General features: G+C 31.5%; 4 protein-coding genes and 1 pseudogene across 4 annotated transcripts; 1 reads left to right on the top strand and 4 right to left on the bottom strand.

The window, feature by feature from the left end:
• The first annotated feature begins 3,531 nt into the window (after positions 1 to 3,531).
• LOC132932701 (uncharacterized) lies at positions 3,532 to 4,673 on the top strand. Its single transcript, XM_060999069.1, has 5 exons — positions 3,532 to 3,717; positions 3,790 to 3,988; positions 4,057 to 4,206; positions 4,273 to 4,368; positions 4,528 to 4,673. The coding sequence occupies exons 1-5, from the start codon at positions 3,532 to 3,534 to the stop codon at positions 4,671 to 4,673; spliced, it is 777 nt and encodes a 258-aa protein (XP_060855052.1).
• Positions 4,674 to 5,038: 365 nt separating this feature from the next.
• LOC132932700 (putative nuclease HARBI1) lies at positions 5,039 to 6,476 on the bottom strand (annotated as a pseudogene).
• A 9,981-nt stretch (positions 6,477 to 16,457) lies between these two features.
• On the bottom strand, positions 16,458 to 17,234 carry LOC132932699 (uncharacterized). Its single transcript, XM_060999068.1, has one exon. The coding sequence runs from the start codon at positions 17,232 to 17,234 to the stop codon at positions 16,458 to 16,460; it is 777 nt and encodes a 258-aa protein (XP_060855051.1).
• A 1,783-nt stretch (positions 17,235 to 19,017) lies between these two features.
• On the bottom strand, positions 19,018 to 20,427 carry LOC132932698 (uncharacterized). Its single transcript, XM_060999067.1, has one exon. It carries the CDS (start codon positions 20,425 to 20,427, stop codon positions 19,018 to 19,020), a length of 1,410 nt encoding a protein of 469 aa, XP_060855050.1.
• A 3,448-nt stretch (positions 20,428 to 23,875) lies between these two features.
• LOC132932697 (uncharacterized) lies at positions 23,876 to 24,684 on the bottom strand. Its single transcript, XM_060999064.1, has 2 exons — positions 24,215 to 24,684; positions 23,876 to 24,128 (listed from the first exon to the last, which is right to left on the bottom strand). Exons 1-2 carry the CDS (start codon positions 24,682 to 24,684, stop codon positions 23,876 to 23,878), a joined length of 723 nt encoding a protein of 240 aa, XP_060855047.1.
• Positions 24,685 to 25,184: the final 500 nt, after the last annotated feature.

The following is a 25,184-nucleotide window of genomic DNA, read 5'->3' as shown; positions in this document are numbered from 1 at the left end:
TACATGACACCTATGTATATAATACAAACTCTACCGTATGTGCGATTAACTGCTGACCGATACATTAATATTAAAACACACACATAATTGTAAGGCCTATGGTCAACACACACAATGTATTAGTAAGTTAGTAAGTTAGTAAGTTAAGATCCTATAGGATCCTACGATTCTCCCTGGATATCTTATATTTAACTGGTCGTTCCCCCGACCACGTTACACTACAATGGTTAAATAATTTTGAAATACATTTTGAAAATAATAATTGTTTTGACACATGGTAGTTATAGGAATATAATAATTATGAGGTAAATAATAATTTGGCGCACCCGACTAGTGCGTTATAATATATGCGTAATAATATCAGCGAAATGCAGGCCCGCCATCACCTATGGTGATTTTAATAATAATTTAAAAATTATAATAATATGGCCACCGTTGGGTTACCGCCTGAGATATCGCGTTTTTTTGGTGACATATGTACAACAGGGTGTTACTAAGATATATTATAGCCTTCATCGTATCACAACACAATGGGGAAACGTTATTTGTAGACTCCAGGGACCAGTGGGGAGAACATTAGCCATGATAACACAGGCCACACACTAGTGTCTTATATCCGACTATACTTAACATATAATCGAACAAGCAACGTGTCGTGTGTGGCGTTGTAATTACCACAACAAAATTCCCACCAGCCAGTATCGAACCTAACATGTATGCATACAAAGCCTAACGCGTTCCCCACTGCGCCACGACACTCGGGCATGTATAATAGTATAACAAACACTATTTAAATAAAATTAACAATTAATTGGTCTGCATTATTATGTTTGTGCTATTATAAAATATTCAATTCGTCTAACGAAATGCATATGGTGCACACTAAAACGAAGTCAGGGTTCGACAATTTATATGGTATAACAATATACATTGGGATTGCGGTGAGTGTTTACTTTACATATTCCTTAATAACAGTCTTAATATTATGTATATAATTGTAATTTATATTGTAGCCAAGTCCAGAGGTGGCCCGTCAAAAAGGGTCGGTTGCGGTGGCAGGGGTCATGATGGTGGTAGGCGGAAGGGAGGTAGTAGGGACCACGATGGTGGTAGGCGGCGGCCGTCGTCAAGCGTAAGGATATATGAGTATATTTAAAAAGACATTTAAGTTTTCAAAATCAAAAAATCTAATTAAACAAATTATTTTCAGGACGGTTTACTGAAGACAGCCTCGCCGCGGCCGAAGAAGGTAAGGATATATATTTAGTATATTTAAAAAAAGGCGTTCAAGTTTTCGAAATTGATAAATCTAATTAAACAAATTTTTCAGGACCGTAGGCAGACGGCAATCCGGAGGCCGTCGAACGTAAAGATATATTAGTATATTTAAAATAACTATCAAGTTTTTGAAATTTATAAATCTAATTAAACAAATTATTTTCAGGAGGCCAGCCGTAGTCAAGCCGCAGAGACGACGGCAGACGTGCTGCTGCTGCCAAACGTAAGAATATATTAGTATATTAAAAAAAACCTATTGAGTTTTTGAAATTTATAAATCTAATTAAACAAATTTTTCAGGACCTCAATCAGACCGCCGCGCCGGAACTCCGCAGCCGCCAAACGTAAGGATATATTAGTATATAATATATTTAAAAAAACTTCAAGTTTTGTCTAATCAAACACATTATTTTCAGGAGCTCTACGTCACTGCGAGTGAGACGCCACTGAGCCCACAGCCAAACGTCGTAAGGATATATTTATATATTTAAGTGTTTGATATTGATAATTCTAATTGAACACATAATTTTCAGGAAATGAGTGATGTCTCCTACGCCGCCGGGTCAAAAAGATGTAAGGATATAATATAAATACTTTAGTTTTTGAAATTAATAATTCTAATCAAACATATCATTTTCAGGTACCGATAGCAGATACCCAAAAAATAAGTGTTTTTAACAGGAACATTTTTTCTCAACAAAAATTTTAGTATGTTTATTCGTTATGTTTTTTTTCAGATGACCAATAAAATAATGACCATTTATGACAAAAACATGACTATTTCATTTAAAATTATATTTTATTTTCCTTTTCCTCTCCTACTGGATATTTTTAAATTACTATGTGTGTACTTTGGGTACAGTATGAAGGATTTTTTTAAATTTCTATTAGTTACCAAAAACATAATATAGTTCATACTATTACAACACAATAAATTATATGTGTGGTGTGTGGATCAAATAAGAGTTATAAATAGTTATAATGGTTGTCAGGATGTCAGTGAAGTTAATGACATTAGGTAGGTATTGCATGGGATGTCTAAAGATTTGCATGTAACAAAATTAAAGATTTTAGAATCAATATACTACAATGAGTAAAACAAATACAACCTAAATTGTATAAATATTTCCATTGTTAAAGTAATTTAATTTCATGTGTAATAATAATATAAAACTAATTACACAACTATTGAATATTTGTACAATTACACTACTCCAATAAAATAAATAAATTGTACCAAGTCACTATATGTACAATATTGAATGGTACTTAAAAAAGTAAAAATAATATATGTGTTTCCGTCTCATCCGAGAGTTACTTTTCACAGCAATTGATCTAGTGGCAAAATAAATTATATCAATTCATGGTGACCTAGTATGTAGTAGCACACTACATAATTTTATAGTTTTTAGTGAATAAAATAGTATCATCAATGGTGTTTTAATATGTAAAACACAAATAATAATATAAAAAAAAATAATCAACAGAAATTCGCAGTGTTGTAGCGTGTACAAAATGTTGCATTACACATTATCTTATATAATAAATTATAATGCATTATTATCTATAAAATATTGTTATTAATCCACTTGTGTGTACAGTATCAATGGTTTTTTAAATTGTTATTAGTTATATTAGTTAGGTTAGGTTAGGTTCTAATCTTGTACCAAATAGGACAAAACTGTTGTGCTTATAGCATTTTTTATCAAAATAAAGTATTTAATTTATGAATTTACTGTGTGTATTTTAAAAAAATTGTTATTGAACAAATGCACTATGAGTATGTTGTTAAAATCATTTATTATTATGATATTCACTTAACGAAGAACCAATACTCTACAATGATACAAATCAAATATTGTCCATGTTAATATAATTTAATTTAATAAGGCCCGGTTTTTCAATCACCCAACTATTCGTTAAATAACTATTCGTTGAATAAACCTATTCAGCAAATAAACTTCCAAATAAAACAAAAATTTATGACAACTGTTTTTCAATTTAAATTTATTATCCGAATAGTTATTCGGAGAATAAAACTAATCAGTAGATGATAATGATAATATGTATTAGGAGTTGTGCATTGTGGAACAAGTTAAAGAGTTCTGATCCATTGTAATTGGTTGAAATATCTCATCAGTGATAATATTATCATTTATCAAAGAAAAATCTGTATATTTTTATTATAAACAATAAACTGTTATATTGCTATTCTAAATTTCTGTATTATTCTGTTATTCATCAATCATCATTATGTCGTCAAATAAAAGGAATAGGGCAACTAACTTTACCTTTGAGGAAAAAGAACTGTTATTAAAATATGCAATTGAAAATAAATCTGTACTGGAAAATAAAGTGTCCAACTCTGTGTCCTGGAAGGACAAAAACCAGTGCTGGTTAAAAATTAGTGAAGCATACAATTCAACCACATCAGGCTGTGTAAGTTCTAAATAAAAATTTAATAATCTTCAATAAATATGAATTAGATATACATTTTTTTATAAATAACAGCCCAGAGATGCTACAAGCTTGAGATTAAAATATGAAGGATTGAAAAGATTATTGAGAGGAAGTAAAAGTAATTTATTTAAGACTGGAGGTGGCCCTCATGAAAATGATTATACTTGCTCAAGTGAATTAGAAAAACAATTATACAACATAATACAATTGTCGGTTGAAGGGTTGCCTTCAAAATTCGATAGTGATGCTGGTCAGTCACTTTTTATTGCCAAAATATTTTTATAATATAATTTAATAATTATTAAATTGACTTTTAAGTAGTTAACATAAGTAATATTGATGAAGAACATGAAGTTGAAAATGAAATAATAGATGAATCTGCCGTTGATATGTTTGCTCAATATGATTTTGTTTTTAATAACAATAATGAAGATCTTTCAACTATTATAGTTGGCCAATCAGATAAAGGTATTTTCATTTCTTATAAAGTTAACTATATTAAATGTTAATTATTAAAATCTCATCTGATTTGAGGTATGGAAAAAGAACCAACTGTTGAAAAGAATTGGGCACCAATTGATTTTACAAAATTATTAAAATCAACTGGAAAGCATCAAAAACTCAATACGAGTAAATACTAAAGCTTTAAAATGAAAAAAAAAATTAGTTTTTAATATACCATTATTAACCTATATTGTTGTAATGAATAATATAAACTTTCAGCTGGTAATTTAAAAAGAAAAAACCATTCACAAGCTTCAGTGAGTGAAAAGTTTACATTGTTGGCAGAAAAAAAAATGGAATTAATTGAAATGCAAAAATCAATGTTGACAACAGAATTAGAATTTCTAAAAAACAAACATGCTCTTGAATTAAAATTATTGGAATTGGACGTATCATTAAAAAAGCAAAAGTTGGATAATGACAGGAAATAATAGAAATAGTTTATTGTTGTTTATTTAAATTTAAATGTAAATATTGTTTAAAATCCTGATGAGATTACCAGGTAAAAGTGATAAATTTATTTTAAAACATTTATTTTAACAAATTATAACTAATAGGTACTTAGTATTAGTAGTAACTTTTTAGTTATAATTTGTAATAAATATATGTTCTTCATTAATTATTTTGTTTTATTATATATGTTTATTTTAATTTTGTTTTAAATTTAAAAATTATAACACATATATTAAAGATAAAAATATTGTTAAGAACTATTAATTATACATAAAGTATACATTGTTAATTTGGTTTCTACTGAATACAATTTTACACAGCGAAGTTACATTTTTAACAGTAACTACAAATATCCAAAGTAATCAACCACTAATTGTTGTCTTGCATTTCCTTCTTCGATCACTTCTTCTATTATATTTATATTTTCATTTTCTGGTAAAAATAAATCTAACAATTCTGGTGGATCTAGATCATTGTTGTCACAAGCAATGTTGTGTAAAACACAGCAAGCAACAATAACTGCCTGAGTTGTTTCTAACTTTAACCGTAATCCTAAAGATAATACTGGAAATCTGCGTTTTAGAACTCCATATGACCTTTCTACAGGATTTCTAGTTCTTATAATTGATTCGTTGTACAGCTGTTCAATGCGATTTTGAGGATTAATGAAAGGTGTGACAATGTGACGAGAATTAGCATAACCACTGTCTGCTACAATCAAACCATTTCCCCATTTGCCACTGATTAATTGGGTATATACCTTTGATTTTTTAAATATTGTTTGATCATGGCAAGACCCGGGCCAACGAGCTACAATATCCATAATTTTTAAGTTAGGAAAATAGTTTGGACATTTAATGAAAAATATCCTTTTCTATTTCTGAAGTATTCAGCATTATCTCCACCTATATAAACATTTCATTTTTATTTATTTATTATTTATATATTTTATATTTTATTTTTTATATTTATTTATTTATATACTTATTTTTAAATACCTATATACATTCAGTTCCACATTATTTGAAATTGCTTATTACTTATTAGGTAATAAGGGAAAAATATCAATTAATTTACAACACTCCCAAAACATATTATAAAAGATTGCCCTTATAATATACTAATATTTTATTACCTGGATTTTGTATTTTTACATGAGTGCAATCAATAGCACCAATAACTCTAGGAAATTTTGCGATATCATAAAAACGGTTCTGTAATGTATTTATTTCTAATTCTGTGTCTGTCATTTTTATAAACCGTGGCAGCAGTCTTGCTAATGCAACACTGACATCACGAACAATTAATGATGATGTAGTTTTGCTTACTCCCAAAAAATCTCCAGCAGTTATTAGAAAATTTCCAGTAGCATAAAATCGTAGAGTTAAAAGCAGTTTGTTTATGGATGTTACGGCATGATTTCTAAAATAATTTTAACATTTACAAATTACAGAATACTACATTTGATATACCAATTATTTTATTATTGTATAGATAATCACCTATATGATTGTGAAGATATTTGCTCATTTATATATCCTAAAACTTCAATAACTACTTCTTTGGAGATTCTAAATCTAACTTTAAAGTCTTGATCATCCCAAAACTCCATATGGTTAATTCGTACACGAATTGTGTACGTACGTCGTTGATAATTTAAAAACTCAACAATTTCAACATCGTCATCTTCGATAATGTCTAATACCGGCAATACCAATAATTCCATCATTGTAATTAGGTATCAAGAATTTTAACGAACACGGGACAAAAGAAAAGACACAACGAATTTATATAATATTATTGAATACTCAAATATAATATAAAAGAATATTTCTTGATATTAGATATCAATTTTTTGTAGTTATTAGTCAAATAAGTTCTTATTCGGTAGAAAAAGTACCAAATAAATTATTTGTGATTTATTCTCCAAATAAGACTTATTTAAATATTGAAAAACCGGAAAAATACATATTTTTGTTATTCGGCAAATAACTTGAGTTATTCGACGAATAAATCAGATTGAAAAACCGGGCCTAAATAAAATATAATCACAATTATTAGCACAATAGAAATCGACTGAAAGAATCACATGGAAAAAAATACTATTAAATGGTGTTTAACACAAAACAAATACTCTTTTACTGAGCAAAACAATTTGTTCGAACGCGGAACGGGCTTGCCGCCAAAAGCATGGACGCTAAAAGTCGCGTTCCATATCGAAGCTCCTACGCTTTCCCCCTCCGCAGTCCCACGCCGCCGTCAACGGCCGGCGAGCCGGCTATCGGCCGTCGCGCACTGGAGTCGTGAACTTTGTCTTTTTCCAACGGCTGAACGAAGCGCAACGTCCGCGCTGTCGTTCCCGTGTGTGTTGCGAAAACCTCGTGGGAACACGAGGTGCCGTGAACCCGAACTGTGATCAGCGGCCACGATCGGTACCTAGCAGTGGCGTAGCCAGGATTTTTCAAGGGGGGGGGGGGGGTTTAAGTAAAAATTAAACTTAGTTTCTTACAGTTTTCGTTATATTTTTTGCCCAATTGAACTATTCAAAAACAAAGTTCAGTTGTGAACTTGTGAAATGTGAATGTACAATATTTTATAATTATAATATATTATAAACACCATAATATGAAAATTAATACATTTTTATTTGTACAGGTTATACAATTATATATAACAAATCAAATCCTAATATTATTATGAACATACCTAACTAGGTATAAAAATTTACTATTTATCTACATCAAACGTATTCTTCTTGTTTTTATGGCTAATTTATTCAAAACGTCTTCCGGCTGTAATATTATTTCTCTATAAATATTCAAAAGTGCCAAACCATTTAATCTATTTTCGCAAGTCGTGTTCCGCAAATACGTCTTCAGTCGTTTCAATGTAAAAAAAGACCTTTCACTACTGGCAGTAGTAACTGGAAGGGTTGCTAAGATTTGAAGCAATTTAAAAGTTGATGGGAAAATTGTTTCATTACATTCTTGAAGAGCGTCAAGGGCATTTTTTGGAAAAACTTGTGTCTGTAAAAATTTTTGTTGCCATGTTTTTATTTCTCCGATTGCAGCTAATTTACCGCAATCCAAATCATCTTGGTACATTTCGATAAGTTGTTTTATATTATTTTCATCAAATTTGACATTTGAGGAAGGTAGAAGACATGTAAAATTTTTAAGCATAGTTTTACGAGATAAAAATCGCTCATTTAGTTCATTTATAAAACTATCAATAAATGGAATAAATAGAGAAATCCTAAAGTAATCTTCAGGAGAATTCTCTTGTACATTGCAACGATTTTTTTGAATATTTATCCTACGAGGCAACGAAATTTCAATATTTAATGCATCACATTTAGTTTTAACTTCAACAAATATACTTTTAAATTCACTTTCTGCGTTTTTTCTTATATTTTCAATAATACATCTAACACTATCCGCATTCTCAATAGCATCAATCAGATCTATATTTTTAGTTTGGAGATGTTTACTTAGTGGCAAGCTTATACCAAATACTTTTGCTAACACAAATGTTGCTAGTATAAATTCTGGCTGTTTTATAGAGCATAATAATTGATATGCTCCCGATGAAGAATCCTTATCAAACCAAGAACATATCTTTGTTAAGCCGTCGATAATAGCATCAAATAATTCTAGAAAAACAAGTATAGAGTCATGACGGTCCACCCATCTAGTAGGACAAAGTAACTTTAAACGTTTAACATTTGAAGAAGGACATATAGATGATATCGATTCTGTTAAGAAATTGTTTCTTTTAAGATATTTAAAGAAGACACAAACTTTCTGAATTGTTCCTGTGCAGTTCCTAATGGACTGGATATTACAAGCATCCGAAATCGCCAAATTTAAACTATGAGAACTACAGTGAATATAATGAGCAAGAGGGTAGTTTTTGGTTACATGAGCTTGAACTCCATTAAAGTGTCCACTCATAGCGGCGGCACCATCATATCCCTGACCACGTAGATACATCAACTCAAGTCCTAATTTTTTTAAGCTATCCATTAGAGTAGTTGCTAATCCTTTTCCGGTAACATCATGAACGGGAACAAATTTTAAAAAATCTTCTCTCATCTCTTTGTTGAATATGTCCAAATATCTAACACATAACGAGAACTGTTCAATTCCAGAAATATCTGTTGTTTCATCAGCCAATACCGTGAAACATTTTGCACTATTAATCTTAGAAACAAGTTGTTCAATGATCATACTAGAACATGCATTAATTACTTCATTTTGAATTTCTGGACTAAGGTATGTCGCATTACGTGGAGCTGTCTCTAAATGATTGGCCAAATTTCTATCGCCAGCTTCAACTTTAAATCTTAACAGTTCTCTAAAATTACCATCATTATAAATTTGAGAATTTTGTAAATTTATGGGTCCTGAATCATTATGGCCTCTCAAAGCCAGGCCTTGACGTCCACAAAAAACAATTGTTTCAATGATTGGAATTATTTTTTTACGGTTTTCTTGTATTTCAATTTTTAACTTATTATTTAACTGGACATCAATAGATTCCTTACTTTTATTGTAAACGGATAATAAATTATCAGCATCTAAAATTGAATTTTGATGATATTTTGTAGCATCATGTTTGTTGAACTCCTCAATTGCTTTTTTCCAATTAGAAAATTTTTCTAAAACAGTTAGCCTAACTTTTGATTACCACGACCACCGTCGTTTTTTTTTAAAAGAACACAAAACTTGCAAAATGCACCATCATGCAATTTTGAATATGTTAACCAAGACCATTTTCTTAACCAGCTAAGTTGAAATTTTAATTTTCGATTCCCACTTATAGGAAATTGAAAAGTATGATCTGGTTCCTAAATTTTTAAAAGAATTTCAGCTCGTCTATTTGAGTCAATCTACAATAAATTGAAATGTAATTGAAATATTAATTTGAACTCAATTAACTACTTAAAACAAAAGTTGTAAAAATAAAACAAATCAATTAAACTAAATATAACTAAAATCAAATCAAATTCAAAGCTTAAATGCAATTATTTAGCTATATTGTAAATGTTATTATTTATTTATACCAAAAGCAGTCTACAACTAATTGCAGGAATCTTTTTTAACACATTAATTTCATACATAATATAAGTTTAAAGTTATAAAATTATATTTACCCCAGTACATACTTACTATTGTCTATTGGTGTGACAATAATACAAAAGATAATAATTATAGTTATAGTTAAAACAATCATAATAACATAATGTAAAAACCAACAGGTTTCTTGTTCACACAGAATCTAAAATCTAAACATAAATACATACATTATAAATACATAAATTATAAACATAAAATAATTTAGAACCACATCAAAACATATTTAAATAATTTTTCATGCAAACCTTTTCTAACTGCTGAATCAGTAATCCAATATCCTGTAACGTGCCCCAGTCAATAGGATTGAAGGATGATGGAATAAATGTAAATCTCAAGTGTTTAGTATAATATGTTTGATTTATTTAACTTTTCAACTGTGATAGATTATGTAAAAATAAAAAGTCCAAATATACGAAAGAAGCTAGCGAGATGTGACAATAGTTCTGATGACTGCTCCTAAGCTCGTCGGTTGTTCGTCTGATGAACGCTTGTCCCTGAGCTCTCCTCGATGGGTCTGTCCCTGTCCCTACTTATTCTGGATAACCGTATATGGTCATCTGTGGCCTCGGCACGCGCTCGCACCCGGCAGGAAGTTGAGCATATATATATGCTATTATTGTACACGCGCGGTGCTTTATTCCATAATACTCACGATTTTATATGGGCATTTTATGCAAGTTATTTATATAAGTAGTCATATATAGATTGACGCACGCCGTTCATGGTCGCGCGCTCGTTATTCGTTTGTACTACTACACACGCAGCGCATCTGCTATTACTATTACTATTAATGTTACGCGGCGCGTACTATAATATACGATTATGTATACGCATTTACACCGCCTAAATTAGTGTTATATTTTAGGTAATACGGCAGCGCATCTGCTAGTTTTATTACTAACGTAATTATTACGCGGTTCTTACTATATACGATTACTTTGATCTACCGCCCTTTTAGGTTTTATTTTTAGATAAATAGTTAAAATGTCACAGCTCGCTACACCTCACCGCCCTTTCAAAGGTTTTTGTAGGGCTACAATTTGTAGAACTACAAAAAGCTTTAAAATTTAAATTTTACATAGATTATACAATTTACATAGATAATGTTTACAATTTGTTAACATTATACATAGTTACATAATTCAATAGTATATAGATAAAATGGTTAATAATTGTCTTATTATGACAATTTACATGATAATAATTATTAGTTACATAATTTTTTTTTTATTATTACTCGAATAGAGTATTACAATTGATTAGATTTATATTTTGTTAGTTAACATAATATATTATTTAAATACAATAAAAGTTGTTATTAGTAATTTGATTACAATAATATGACTAAAAATGATAAAATGATAAAATGATGATTAAAATAATAGTACAATGATTATACAATTACAATATAATAAATTATGTTAGTATACATATATATATTTGATTACAATAAAATAATAGTTAGTATTTAAAATCTCCATTGGTATATATGGGACCAGTATATATTTTAATTTGTTTATATTGGATTATATTATATTATTAATTATCTTTCATAAAATAGTAAATCTTTTGCACTAGGTACAATATTAATATATCTAGCCAAATCCAAACAAATTGGATTTGCCAAATCTCTTTTTACAACCATATCTGTATTGAAACGTTTTACACACTTAATTATTTCTAAAATTTTCCTATTTTCTGTCATATCATATACAAATTGTGCTATATTTTTAGTATATTCTTTTAATTTGGATCTCGAGAATGGTTCAGTTAAATTATGATTTGCTATGCTTATATGTTTTATTAATCATTTGGGTATTTCATCTGGGCGTAATATGCTATAATGGTGGGTTTTACTTCCGATAGCCCGTTCTAATTCCAACAGGAAATTCTTCTGCTTTTCCCTAAAATTTAAAATATTTTTCTTATCACCTACGTTATTTACTCAATAATTTACAATTATATCTATCTTAGTTATCTTATTTAATTCTCTAACTGGAACTTTCATGATATTTCTTCACATCATTTATATGTACCGTGACCTTCCTTCTCCCCCTTTGAATAACAATATTCTCAGTATCTAACACCTCTAATATTTCATATGGTCCCTTCCATAATGGTGTTAACTTATTATTTTGGGTATTATCTCGTAACAGTATTGAATCTTTTACATGCAACTCTTCGCTATGAGCGTTTTTATCATAATTCGCATTTGATTTAACCTTTTTCCTTACTAACCTTTCCCTTGCTATTTTATGCGACTCCTGCATTTTTTGTTTCAAATCATACAGATAATCATCGTAATTGTATCTAGGCTCGGGGTTACTTTTCAAATTTACTGGAATATTTAGTTCTTTCCCATACAACAATGTATATGGCTGATAATTTGTGGCTGAATGTTCAGTCAAATTATAAACGAATAAAGCATAAGGTAACAGTTGATCCCAAGTATTTAAGTCCTTGTCTACATAATGCCTAAGATACTCAGCTAATGTTCTATGTGATCTTTCCAACCCCCTATTAGTTTGCGGGTGATAAGGGCTGGTGTTTATCTTGTTAATCTTTAAAAGTTTGCATACCTCTGCGAATGTTTTACTTGGAAAATCTGTCCCTTGGTCTGTTAATATGGTCTCTGGTATTCCATGAATACAAACGAAATGTACTACAAAGGCTTCAGCTACAGTATTGGCTGTGTGGTTTGGTAATGGTACTCCCAACGAATATTTAGTTAAATCATCTTGCATTGTTAAAATATAAGTATTTCCAGATGCGGTAGTGACTAATGGTCCTACTATATCCAAAAATATCTTTTCAAATGGCTTTGAACTTGTGGTGGTTATTACCATGGGTTGCTTAATTTTTCTATTTGTAACCTTATTCTTTTGGCAGAACTCACAATTCATAATATAGTTTTTTACATCTAACTTTAATCCTGGCCAGTTAAACTGACGTTTAATCTTCCTAATGGTTTTGTTTATTACTGCATGTCCTCCAAGTACTGAGTCGTGAAATTGTTTAAATATAATCAGTTTCTCTTGCTCTGTATACTCCATTTTTGAACAAACTAAAATTTCTATTCCTGTGTTTCGAAATATATATCTAATCATAGCTCTAACTTTGTCCCATTCTAATCCATCCTTTCGACCTAATTGATTCATTATGAGTTTCGTTAAAGAATGTTTTTCACTAAAATGTTTTAAATTCAATAAAGCTGTATATAGATTTTCATACGTAGTGTTCTGCCTAGACTTACTCTTGGTTATTAAGAATATTATATACCTATCTTCATGTTTAACCTTTGTTACTTCTCCTACTTGTTTGTTGGATTTCAAGATAACGGTATCCCCAAATTTTTGTTTAATTTCGTAGTTGGTTCCTGACCTGAAGTTATAATACTTTTCTATTTCAGTAACTATATGATACTCAGTAGGTGACTCAAACAATTCTCCATGTACCTCCTTAACGTTACCATTGGTTATCAGTAGTATATATATGTACCAGTCCTGGCTCACTTCATATTATATCAATAAAAGATCAGAAAGAAAGCAATGTGCAAAAAGATCAGAAAATCTAAATGCAATAATAATTAAAATATTTTTCGCAAAACTTATGAAATTAATTAATTAAATTCCAAATGAAATATTTCTTAAAATATTTTTTAAGAAAATCTAAATGCAATAATAATTAAAATATTTTTTAATAGAATTGTTCTATTTAAAATAAAAATCGAAATAACATATTTAATTGCAAAAATGTATTAAAAAGAAATTGAAAAAATTAATTTAAAAATTAAAAATATAATAAATAATAAAATAATGGAAACAACTAGGTATCAAAGATTTTAATAAATTACAAGAAAAAGAAATGCAAAACGAAATAGAGAACTCAATATTAAATAATGAAATCTTTGTTAAGTTTTGTAAATACGAATACTATAATACTAATAATAATAAAAATATTAAAATTATGAAATATAATCTAAATAAAATTCCAATTAAAGGAAATATTTTAAATGTCGATCATGGACACAATATTTCTGGAAATGGAAAACCTTATGCTTCTAAAATACTAGAATCGCCAACATGGCTTGAAATTTGTAAAATAGCTAATGATTTAATAAATACAACCGATACTTATTTTTTCAAATATCTCCATGATATTTGTGTTGTTCAAGATTTAGGAAATATTAAAATATGTTGTCTTAGCATGGGAGGCACAGATTCCGATCACAAAATGCTTAGAATATAATAATATAATTAATTAAATTTTTAATAGAATTGTTCTATTAAAAAAATGTTCAATATTTAACACGTGCCCAAATGGGGCACGTGTTATTAAATTCCAATATAAGTGGATATTCATATAAGTGGATCAGGAGTATATTCACTTATATTAATCCTTCAAGAATATTTTTCGTAAAACTTATGAAATTAATTAATTAAAATCCAAAAATCTTTTAAAACAATTTTACACTATGATACTATGAGGGGGACTTATAACGAATTAAAAACAAAAATGTTTGATGTAAAAATAAACATTCTAACATAAATAGCAACGGAGTTATACTTAAATGAAAATATGAAGCGGGGGGTAAACTTTTAATATGTAGTGTAGATAAGCATATAAAACATATCTGTGTTGATCCGCCTTGATTTTATAAAATATTAAATGAAATATAGTTCTTATACGATCGTGTTATTTTTTAATATTTTTAATAGAAATATGGAAAAAAAATGTAAAAAATCTACAAATCATTCCCAGCTTTGCAGATACCCGTTAGGAAAAAGGAGGCCGGAACTCTTTTACAGATATCTGCAAAGCTATCGTGGGACAGTGAAATTACCCATGTGTTTTATTCGCAGGTCAACGACAGTTTTTCAGTAGATTGCATAGGTGTGTGCACCCACCTATACAATCTACCGTAAACGTCTTCAAAGCCTGATGAAATTAGTAGGTGAATATGGGCGCCACACATTCTCCCACTAGTTTCAATCCGACCAAGAACACATTTAAATCAAACGCGTTAACCCACTGAGCTACAACACTTGGGCATGTATAATGATTATTTAAACATTATTTAAATAATTCGATAAAAAAAACATCACAATATAAACTATACATATATATTATGATAAGATATTCAATACCGGATGTTAAAAAATAATCAGTCTAACGTTGATATATATATATTATTATTATTATTATTGTTATTATTATACAACACTGTATAGGTATTATAATATATAAATATATAATACCTACTTCGTAAGTATTATATGTTTAAAAAATAATTATTATTTATGTTTTTTAAATTTAATTCTTTCTAGTCGTTTAAAATTCTTAACATCATCATCATCACTATCATTATCATCACTATCATTGTCGCTGTCAGTGTTATTGTATTCATTAATCATATTAATGATATGTAATATTTTATGTTGTTGTTCAATCAACTTTAAAAGTAATTCCAATTTTTTATTTACCATTTCTATTATTTATTATAATATAAATATATTTTTTTTAACATCGAATTATTAAAACATACATATGAGTACATCAACGACTCGTTAACGTAAAAAAACGACTCGTTAACGTAAAAAAACGACTCGTTAACGTAAAAAACCGACTCGTTAACATAAAAAAAACGACTCGTTAACGTAAAAAACCGACTCGTTAACATAAAAAACGACTCGTTAACTCGTTATTTTTTAATAGAAATATTTCTATTAAAAAAAAATTATGATATTTAAATAAATTTTTTATAATTTTCAATAAATTCTAAACATAAATGACCACATATAGGTGGATCAGTATAGTATTGAAATTGGGAAACAGTACAAAAAAGATTATCTTTACCCAAATATTTTAAAAGTTCTTTTGGTGGCTCACCAACTATATGACCAAATGGGTCAAAATATATTTTAAATGTATTGTTTATTTTTTTCCATGCAACCCAATGAGAACCATTTTGAGTAGAATCATTTAAATTAAATACTCCACATTCATTTTCCCATGGTGTTGTAGGTAATTCATTTAACATAAAACACCCTCTATAATTTTTTATTTTATTTCCAAAGTAATTTATATCTATATTACTCAATGGGTCAATTTTTATATTATTTTCTTTAATCCAAAACCGTGTATAAATACCTTCAAATTTTTCAATATTATTTGTAAATGTTTTTATTTCAAATTTATTCATTTTTTTAATTTTTTTTTCAATATTTTTTTTTTTTTTTCAATCCAGTACCTTGTGATCTAATTTTTTCCATCTCTTTATTATGTCGAATTGTTTCTTCTTCCAATTTTTTTTTATGTTTAGCATCAGTTATTGCTGTATAAACTGCACTTGCACCTGCAGCCAAAGCACTTACGCCTTCAATCACAGCAATAGCTATTGGTAAAAATCCACCTTTTTTAATTTGAACATGTTTAAGTTCTAATCTTGATCTGGTATTATTTTTTTTAGCGTTTTTTAATTTTCTTATTTGTTCTGGCTCAAGAATAAATTTTTGTTTTCCACTATCAATTTGATTATTTTCAATTAGAATTGATACATCTTTATTATTTTTATGAGCTTCCAATATTTTATTAAATTGTTTTTTATTTAAATTTAGATTCATTTTATAATACACTTCTAGTGTTGTTGTTGGTTAATGGCAGTAATTGATTTTCCGGCATTTCATTTTCACTACTATCGCCTTGCATATTATTTAAAATTATTGTTTCATTTCTTAAGAAATTGTGTAATACACAAGCTGCTTTTACAACATTATCAACACTTTCAATTTTAGTTTCAAAAGGTCTTCTAAACACTCGGAATCGTGATGCCAAGATTCCAAAAGTGCATTCAACGGTTTGCCGTGCTCGAGAAAGTCTATAATTAAAAACTTTATTTTGAAAATTGTTTGTCACACTTCTATTTGGATAAGGTCGCATAATATTTTCACTTAGTGGAAACGCTTCATCTGCTACAAAAGCATAGGGTAATATTTGGTCATAATCGGTTAAAGCTGCTGGTGGTGGAAGTCTTAAAGTTTGTTTATTAAGTTTTTTTGCTAACGCACCACTCGAAAATATATTTGCATCACTGAATCTTCCCATAGAACCTATATCAATACTAATAAATTTGTAGTGAGCGTCAACTATTGCCATTAAAACCACGGAAAATGTTTGTTTATAATTATAAAATGAAGTTCCGCTTTTGGGTGGTTTTTTAATCACAATGTGTTTGCCATCTAGAGCGCCAATGCAGTGTGGAAACTGCCATATCTTTTCAAAATCATTTGCGATCAATTTCCACATTTCCATTGTGGGTTCTGGTAAATATATTGGTTGCATGTTGTTCCATATAGCAGTGGCCACTTCATTTATTATCTTTGAGACAGTTCGATCCCCCATTCTATAACTATATGCTATACTTTTGTAACTATCTCCTGAAGCTAAATACCTGTAACCAACAGAGAAAACAGTTTTTTTAATAAAATTATTTTTACATTTTACTACTAAATTTTACTACTTAATCAAAGAGATGTGAAATTTGCAGTTAAACAATTTCGGTTAACTAAAAAACGAATCTGAGTGAAAACGGTCGGTCAGTCGCTCCGCTCAGAATATTTTATTGTTTTTACAGGTGAAACAGTGAAAACCATGTGGACCAAACTGAGGAACTGCCACAGAGATGCTCTACGAAGGCAAAAAAAAATGTTTAAAAGTGGAGCTGGAGCTGAGACAGTTAGACAGTGGAAATTCCAGAAACAAATGGAGTTTTTGTTGCCATACATGGAGAACAGAAAGCGAAGTGCCAATATAGTTGACAGTGATGATGAACAATCCGACAATGCAGACACTGAAGTTAGTCAAATTTTAGAGAAACCGCAGACGCCAATCTTGGAGAATCATTATGAACTGGAAGAAGATAATGAAGTGAGCAGCAACAAGGAACGAGAAGATTCTGTTGAAAAATTAAAAGATACTCCTTCGTCAGCTGTAAGGAAATTTACTTTCAAAGAACCACAGAAAAAAATGAAAAAAAATGATATAAGCACCTTAATTCAACAGTCTATAGCGAATCGCGAACAACGAGCCAAATAAAGATCTATTGAACGCCAAAAATTGGTAGACCTCAAAACTCCAAATGATCCGCTTTACCATTTCTTTATGTCCATGTACCAAACTACTTATAAAATGCCACCAGCGTCTCAACTTACTATAAAAAATAAATTATTTGAAGTTGTTTCGCAAGTAGAGTCTGATCTTTTGAATTCTCAACAAAATAATGCTTTTCAAGAACTTAACTCACAACAGATACAACAAAATATCTACAGTCGACCTCAGTCTTTTTCTACGTGGTCATACGGAGAAAGTTCATGTGCAGGTACTTCTCGCGACAGTTCAGTTTCTGAAAATGTTGGGAACCAAGATGATATTGTTAATTATATAAATACTTATACAGAATAATTTTTTTTAACTTTATTACATCAAGTTATTATTTCTAATTATCTAATATTATAATATTAAGTATTGACTTATACAGCATAATTTTTTTAATTTACTTCAGAAGATTAATAAATATGATTTACCATATTAATATAAAATAAAATCATTAACTAAAGGATCGTGTTTTTATTTGGGGTTCTTTACTTTGTTGTTAAAATAAAATTTACAAAATTGCAATGCTTAGGCCTTATTGTATAGTAATAATGTAATTATTGTTTATTATAATTTGATTGTTAAAACTTCAAATACATTTTAAAAAACTTACCTTAAAAAGACTGCCAGTTTTTCTTCAGGTTCAATCGGCTTTTGAGCATTACACCCAAATGAATAAATAGTATCTCGTATTAAATAAAGAACTTCATTAAATTGATTTCGGTCCAGGCGAAAGTAGTTCAAAAATTGTTTGTCAGAAAATTCCGACGACAAATTGAATTCACCGTGACTTTGTCTTTTTTTCATAAAATTACTTTTCCACGTTTTTTTTTGTTTAGTTAACGAATATAACAAAATAAGTTCATCAAATTCGTCATCAGAATCTGATTCAGAACTTAAATTTATTAAATTTTCGGCCATCATACTATCGCTCACGCTCATGCTCGTGACTGATATTAGGCGGTGAAACGTCAGAACTGCATAGTAATATGCGCTCACTTAGGTAGCGCAGTTTTTCCTACCCTGCGTCGCCCTACACTGCGCTGCGTCGCCTGCGTCTCAATGTGCGCCCGGCCTTAATATGTCGCGGTACACGGACACCTAATAACGACGGTAACTCGGAGACAAATGCGGCCCAGTCTGCGTGAATATCGTCCGGCAGCGGGTCTTCCCATGCGACACCGTGTCGCCACGTCCGCTGCATGATCGATTTCGCGAGAAACACCACGGGACCGAAAAGACCTAACGGGTCAAAAATGCGAGCAACAAGCGATAAAATACCGCGCTTCGTAAAGACAGGCGACGGTTCGAGACTTAACGCGCAACAAAAATAATCTTGGTCGGGATGCCACGCCAGACCCAACACCTTAGTGCCGTATCCGTCGTCATCACCAAACGGCATTGGCGCGCACGCGCGATCGGCGGCCGGAACAGCTTGCAACACGGCCGGCGTGTTCGAGGCCCATTTCTTTAGCTCTAAACCTGACTTACTTAAAACAGAGACCAAATCCGACTGAAGTTTCAAGACGTCGGAAATCGTGTCAGCGCCGTCACAAATGTCATCGACATACGTTTGGTACTCGAGCGCGTTACGTACAGAATCTAAACCGTCACAATCGGTCGACGCGATGGCCTGTAGAACGCGTAAGGCGAGATACGGGGCACAATTCACACCGTACGTCACGGTGTGCAACTCATATTCACGTAATTCGTCATGCGGCGACGCGCGCCACAACACATGTTGGAATTTGCGATATTCCGGCAAAACTAAAATCTGACGGTACATCTTACAGATGTCCGTAGTAAACGTATATTTGTGAACGCGAAAACGAGTTAGAACATCCACAATATCCTGTTGTAATTTTGGGCCTGGCCACAAACACTCATTTAACGACGGTCCGCGAAAACACCGCGCGGACGCGTCGAATACTACACGAATTTTATGAGGATCGACTTCCGGACGGTAAACAGCATGGTGGGGGATTATATATCGCCCCGGGGAAGTCGCCACTGACATGTGTCCTAATGCGATATATTCAGACATAAAATTAACGTATAATGATTTTAATACGGGACTCGCGGATAGTTTACGCTCGATAGCGTCAAAACGCCGTGTAGCTACCTCGTGAGACCCAACGAACGTTTCTGCCGGCGCGCGAAATGGTAACGGAACCGCGAAGCGACCTGATGTCAAACGCGTAGCTTCGTCGCGGAATATCTGTTCGCAGCACCCCTCCTCGGTAAACGTAACGGGCGCGTCCTCGGGCTCCTCGACGTGCCAAAAGCGCTCCATTATCCCCTCTATCGACGCGGTCATTGACACCGGCAACGACTGATAATAACAATTTGCGCGATCGGGAACCGGGCCGATAAGGATCCAGCCGAACACTGAACTAAAAGCAGTAGGTAATGTACTGTCGATCGACACCTTACGCCCGTCCATGATAGAACCATACACGTCCCCTCCTCTAACAACAAGTCGATCGGCGACGTCAAATGAAAAAGGATGGATCCGCGAGCGCGAGATTAGAATATCGATTCTTAATATCTATTGATAATGACTTTTGAGGTAAATCGGTCGTAATGGAGGGTAACACCCATGCCTGCACCGACAGAATCGGATCAGACGCGAAACGCGGCTGCACTATGCACTCAACCTGACCTTGAACTTCAGCGATTGTTGTCCCCAGAGCCGTGCCGTTACGATTTGGCGCCCGGGACAAAATTAAAAATATTCGCCCCCTATTTTATTTATCATTATTCATAATGAGTTTCATTCCTATTTAATTTAATTTGATTTTTTTTTTACAACGTATTTTGAACATTAATTTGACAAAAAACTAAAGTTAATTGTAATAGTAATTATTAAACAAAATAGTTAGGTATAATTTATTAACTTATACCGTATTAAATAATTAAAAATGATAAAAATCACAAATTATATTATATATACATGTTATATTTACAAACGTATCATAAGAGCGTATCATATATAAGTATCATAAAGTTAAAACTTAATTTTTCTGGACTTTATTGAAGCAAAATCTTCAATGACGTCTTCAAAATCAATGCTTTTTGTTATTTCATGCTCAATTGATAATATTGCAGAATTGGTTAATCTGTTTTGCGACATGGTTGACCGTAAATACGTCTTAGTTAGTTTCAATTTACTAAAAAAGCGTTCCCCGGAAGCGACGGTAACAGGCATGGTAAAAAACAAAATCTATATGCAGTCATTAAGTTTGGACAAGTTGAATCAAGTTCATATTTTTTAATTGCGTTTAAAATATTTAAAGCAGTTGCGTTTAAGTCTGGTAAAATTGCTTTTACTTGATATTTAAAAAATTCGATTTCGTTAATTATTTCCTGGTCAATATCTTCGTTGTATTTGATAGCTAAATCAGCTGCATATTTTTTCAATTTTTCAACTGGTGTAACAGATAGTGAATGAGCAGAAAGGAATTGAAAATCATCAGCAATATTTGATAATTGTTCAAACCTCCATTTCATTTGAGCCATCATATTATCAAGAACTTTGTAGTATTCCAATGTTAAAAATTGATCTGCAGAAATATCTTCACCCGATGAATTTTCTCCACTCATAACTTTTCTTTTTATTGTCCTTTTGATTTTGAATTCATATTTTATTCCAACTTTATCACAAATACTAATAGCTTCAGTTTTAATTTGTTCATTTCCACTATCACGCATTTCTTGGAAATTTGTAATGGTCCAAAATAATTGTAAAACAATAATCTTTCTCATATATTTTATTTATGTCAAGTTTAAAATATTATAAAAATGTTTGGCGCCCCTTTAAACCATGCGCCCGGGGCATATGCCCCCTAGGCCCCCCCACGGCACGGCTCTGCTCCCGGGCATTTTTTAATTGGGCAACCGCTATTTGCCGTCCCGCCGAGATCGTGCCCCGAGCCCGCCCATAACCTTTCTGACCGATGGAAGTTAATGGATCAATGTCACCGTGCGTTTTGACGTCGTTGGTCAGCCGTGTACCTAACCACTCTGCAAAGCAGACCAAAGTGGACCGAGGGGGTTCCCAACCTTAGTCTCAACGATATGGTCGTCGTGATCGACAGCCAGAGTCCACCGTTGTTATGGCGCCTCGGCCGCGTGACCGAGTTGTTGCCAGGTTCCGACGGTCACGTCCGTGTACCTCGAGTTCTCACGCGCGCGGGTGTAATGACGCGCCCTGTGGTCAAGATGGTAAAGTTACCGACCAATGTTCTATCTTAGCACATTAAAAGCACTGTGCCCCCCCACCGGGATTCCCTGTCGCGCCTGGGCCTCTCAACGCACCGCACCACCTCGCTTTTATGTTGCCGTGTGCTTGTTGAAGGCGGACGGTGGTCGGGGGTGCACAATATGTCCCTTGAACTATTTATTGTATTACATTCATTATTTTTATGTGTTATTTATTAATTATTATATTATATCATAATAATTACGAACCTTATGTTCATTGAATTATTTTTTTGTATGTTAATTCTACCCCAACAGGGAGTTAGAATATTATTTATAGCTGGTATATTAAAAAAAAAAAAATTGTGAACCATTGACTCGGCCGTTGGGTCTAAACATCTGATCATGATCGGCACGGCCTCAGATGACATCACCAGCGTCCAGTTCCGGTTCTCGACTCAGGTCTTTTGTGAGATGGTTCTCACGGCGGGGAGGATGTTCGAACGCGGAACGGGCTTGCCGCCAAAAGCATGGACGCTAAGAGCGCTTTCAGACGAGACACTTTGTGGCCGGCTACTTGTGTCTGAAAAGAATCGCGCGACTAAGATAACATTGCTATAAATATACGCGTACATACGAGACACAGACACGGAGTGTGTGTCGCACCACTGAAGTTGCGTGTCCCGTCCCCTATAGCCGCCGGACACTGTGTCTGCGTCCGAGCCACTGATAACAAATTAAATTAAATTAGTGCGTTCAGACGAGACACGCGTATTTGAATAACCACAGAGTTGTGCAGTGTAGTTTCAGAAGTACTTAATTAATTAATTTATTTATATTATATTATAAGTATGAGTTTCGGCAGTTTTGATACCGATAAATTAATTGTCGAAATTGAACGTCGCCCTTCATTATGGGATACATCACACTCAGATTATGCAAATAAGATAATCAAACAAGAAAGCTGGAACGATGTTTGCCGAATTTTTAAGGAAGGGTTTGATTCTATGGATGCAAGGGAGAAGGACAACTATGGTAAGTAGTTATATATTTTAATATACCTGTCGGCTGTCATAATATAAATACATTAGAACTTCCTATTTCAGATATGTTTTACATTTTTATACTCAGTAAAAAATGATAATAATAATCGTGAATAATATATTAATATAGTACTACAATTGTCTATTTATAATTTTTATTTCCTTATTTTTAGTTTAAAACATTTTAAATTTAAATTAAATTAAATTAATAAATTTAAAAAAAAAATTCAAATTACAAATCTATATTTTATTCCTATTTATTATTTTTGTACTTGTTTATTAGGGATTTTATTTTTATACGGTATAAAACGTATATAATTATGTGTTTTATACTATACCATATTATACGTTTCAACCCTGGTAATAAATACTGACTCAAATATAATTATAAGCATATTTAGGTATCCAATTTATTTTAAGTTACCTACATCAGATATAATACATATATAATATATGTATATAATAATAAGTAAAAAATAAACCACAAACATGATATGGAATAATTACTATTTCACATTAAACACTTTTATTTATATATTAAACATTTTAATTAAATTAAAGGTGCTATGACTATTTGTATTATAATTTACAAATAAGATGGTATTTAATAACAAATTATTACACAAAATACTATTTTACTTATTTTAATTATTTCTTGATACTTTCGTATTGCCAAGGAACTTCTCCTGCGCCCATGAAGTAGTCAGTGAAATCATCTCGTAGATTCGTAGCTGCTTTTCCCGATGTATTATCTGGCGATATGTCTTCATCTAAAAGTCCTTCGTAAGATAATGTGTCTTCAAATTCCAACGTATTTCCATCCCGAATACGAACGAAATTGTGTAAAATTACACATGCTTTAATAATGTCGTCTGCGAATTCTTCAGATACGTTTAATGGTCTATGGAAGATTCTCCACTTATTTGAGAGAATCCCAAAAGTACATTCGATAAAACGTCGTGCCCTTGACAGCCTATAATTAAATACTTTTTTTTCGTAGATAAATGTCTTCCTCCGTAAGGTCTCATTACATTTTGAGATAAACCAAAGGCTTCGTCTCCTACAATAACAAACGGAAATTTTGATCCATTGCTTTGTGGTAGTGGAGTATTTTCTGGAATATTGAGTTCTTTTTTGAAAAGTTTCCGATAAAATGTAGAATTTTTGAAGATCGACGAGTCACTATTTTTACCGTAATCTCCTATATCCACTGCTATAAAGCAATAATTTGCATCACATACAGCTAACAAAACGGTTGAAAAAAAATGTTTGTAGTTATAGTACAAAGATCCGCTATGTGCTGGCTTTACAATGCGGATATGCTTCCCATCGATTGCCCCAATACAGTTAGGGAAATTTGTCACGTTCAAAAAAGTATCTGCAATTTTCAACCAATCTTCTTGTTTTGGTTCTGGCATATAAGTTATCCTTAAGTTTGTCCATATAGCTTTACACATTTCTTGAATAATAGAACTCAAAGTTGAAACACCAATTCTAAAACTGTAATGCAATTCTGTTAAAGTGCATCCCGTAGCAAGGTACCTAAAAAATGTATTATTATGTTAAATAATTTGAATAACGGGTTAATTAGTTATCTAAATAAAAATATATCAATACATCCTTATCTTGATATATTATTTGAATATTATATTTTATTACAGTGCAAAATCTACAACGAAAATGGAAAAGCCTTAGAAATTCATATGCCCGTGAACAGTCTAAAAGAAAGACAATGAAATCTGGATCAGGCAGTAAATCGTGGAAAACGTATGTTTATTACAATCAGTTATCTTTTCTTTCAACGTGTGTTGGAAATAAACAAACTATATCAAATTTTAATGACAATGATGCTGAACAGTATGCTGATGCTGAACCCATCACAGATAATGAAGATAATGATAACATAAATGATTCTGGTGAAGAACACGCATATGAAGATACAATCACACAATCAAGG

Source organism: Metopolophium dirhodum, chromosome 1, assembly GCF_019925205.1.
Source record: "Metopolophium dirhodum isolate CAU chromosome 1, ASM1992520v1, whole genome shotgun sequence".
NCBI classification, from domain to species: Eukaryota; Metazoa; Arthropoda; class Insecta; order Hemiptera; family Aphididae; genus Metopolophium; species Metopolophium dirhodum.
The sequence above is the reverse complement of the archived record's forward strand: the minus strand, read 5'-3'. Positions and strand labels throughout refer to the sequence as shown.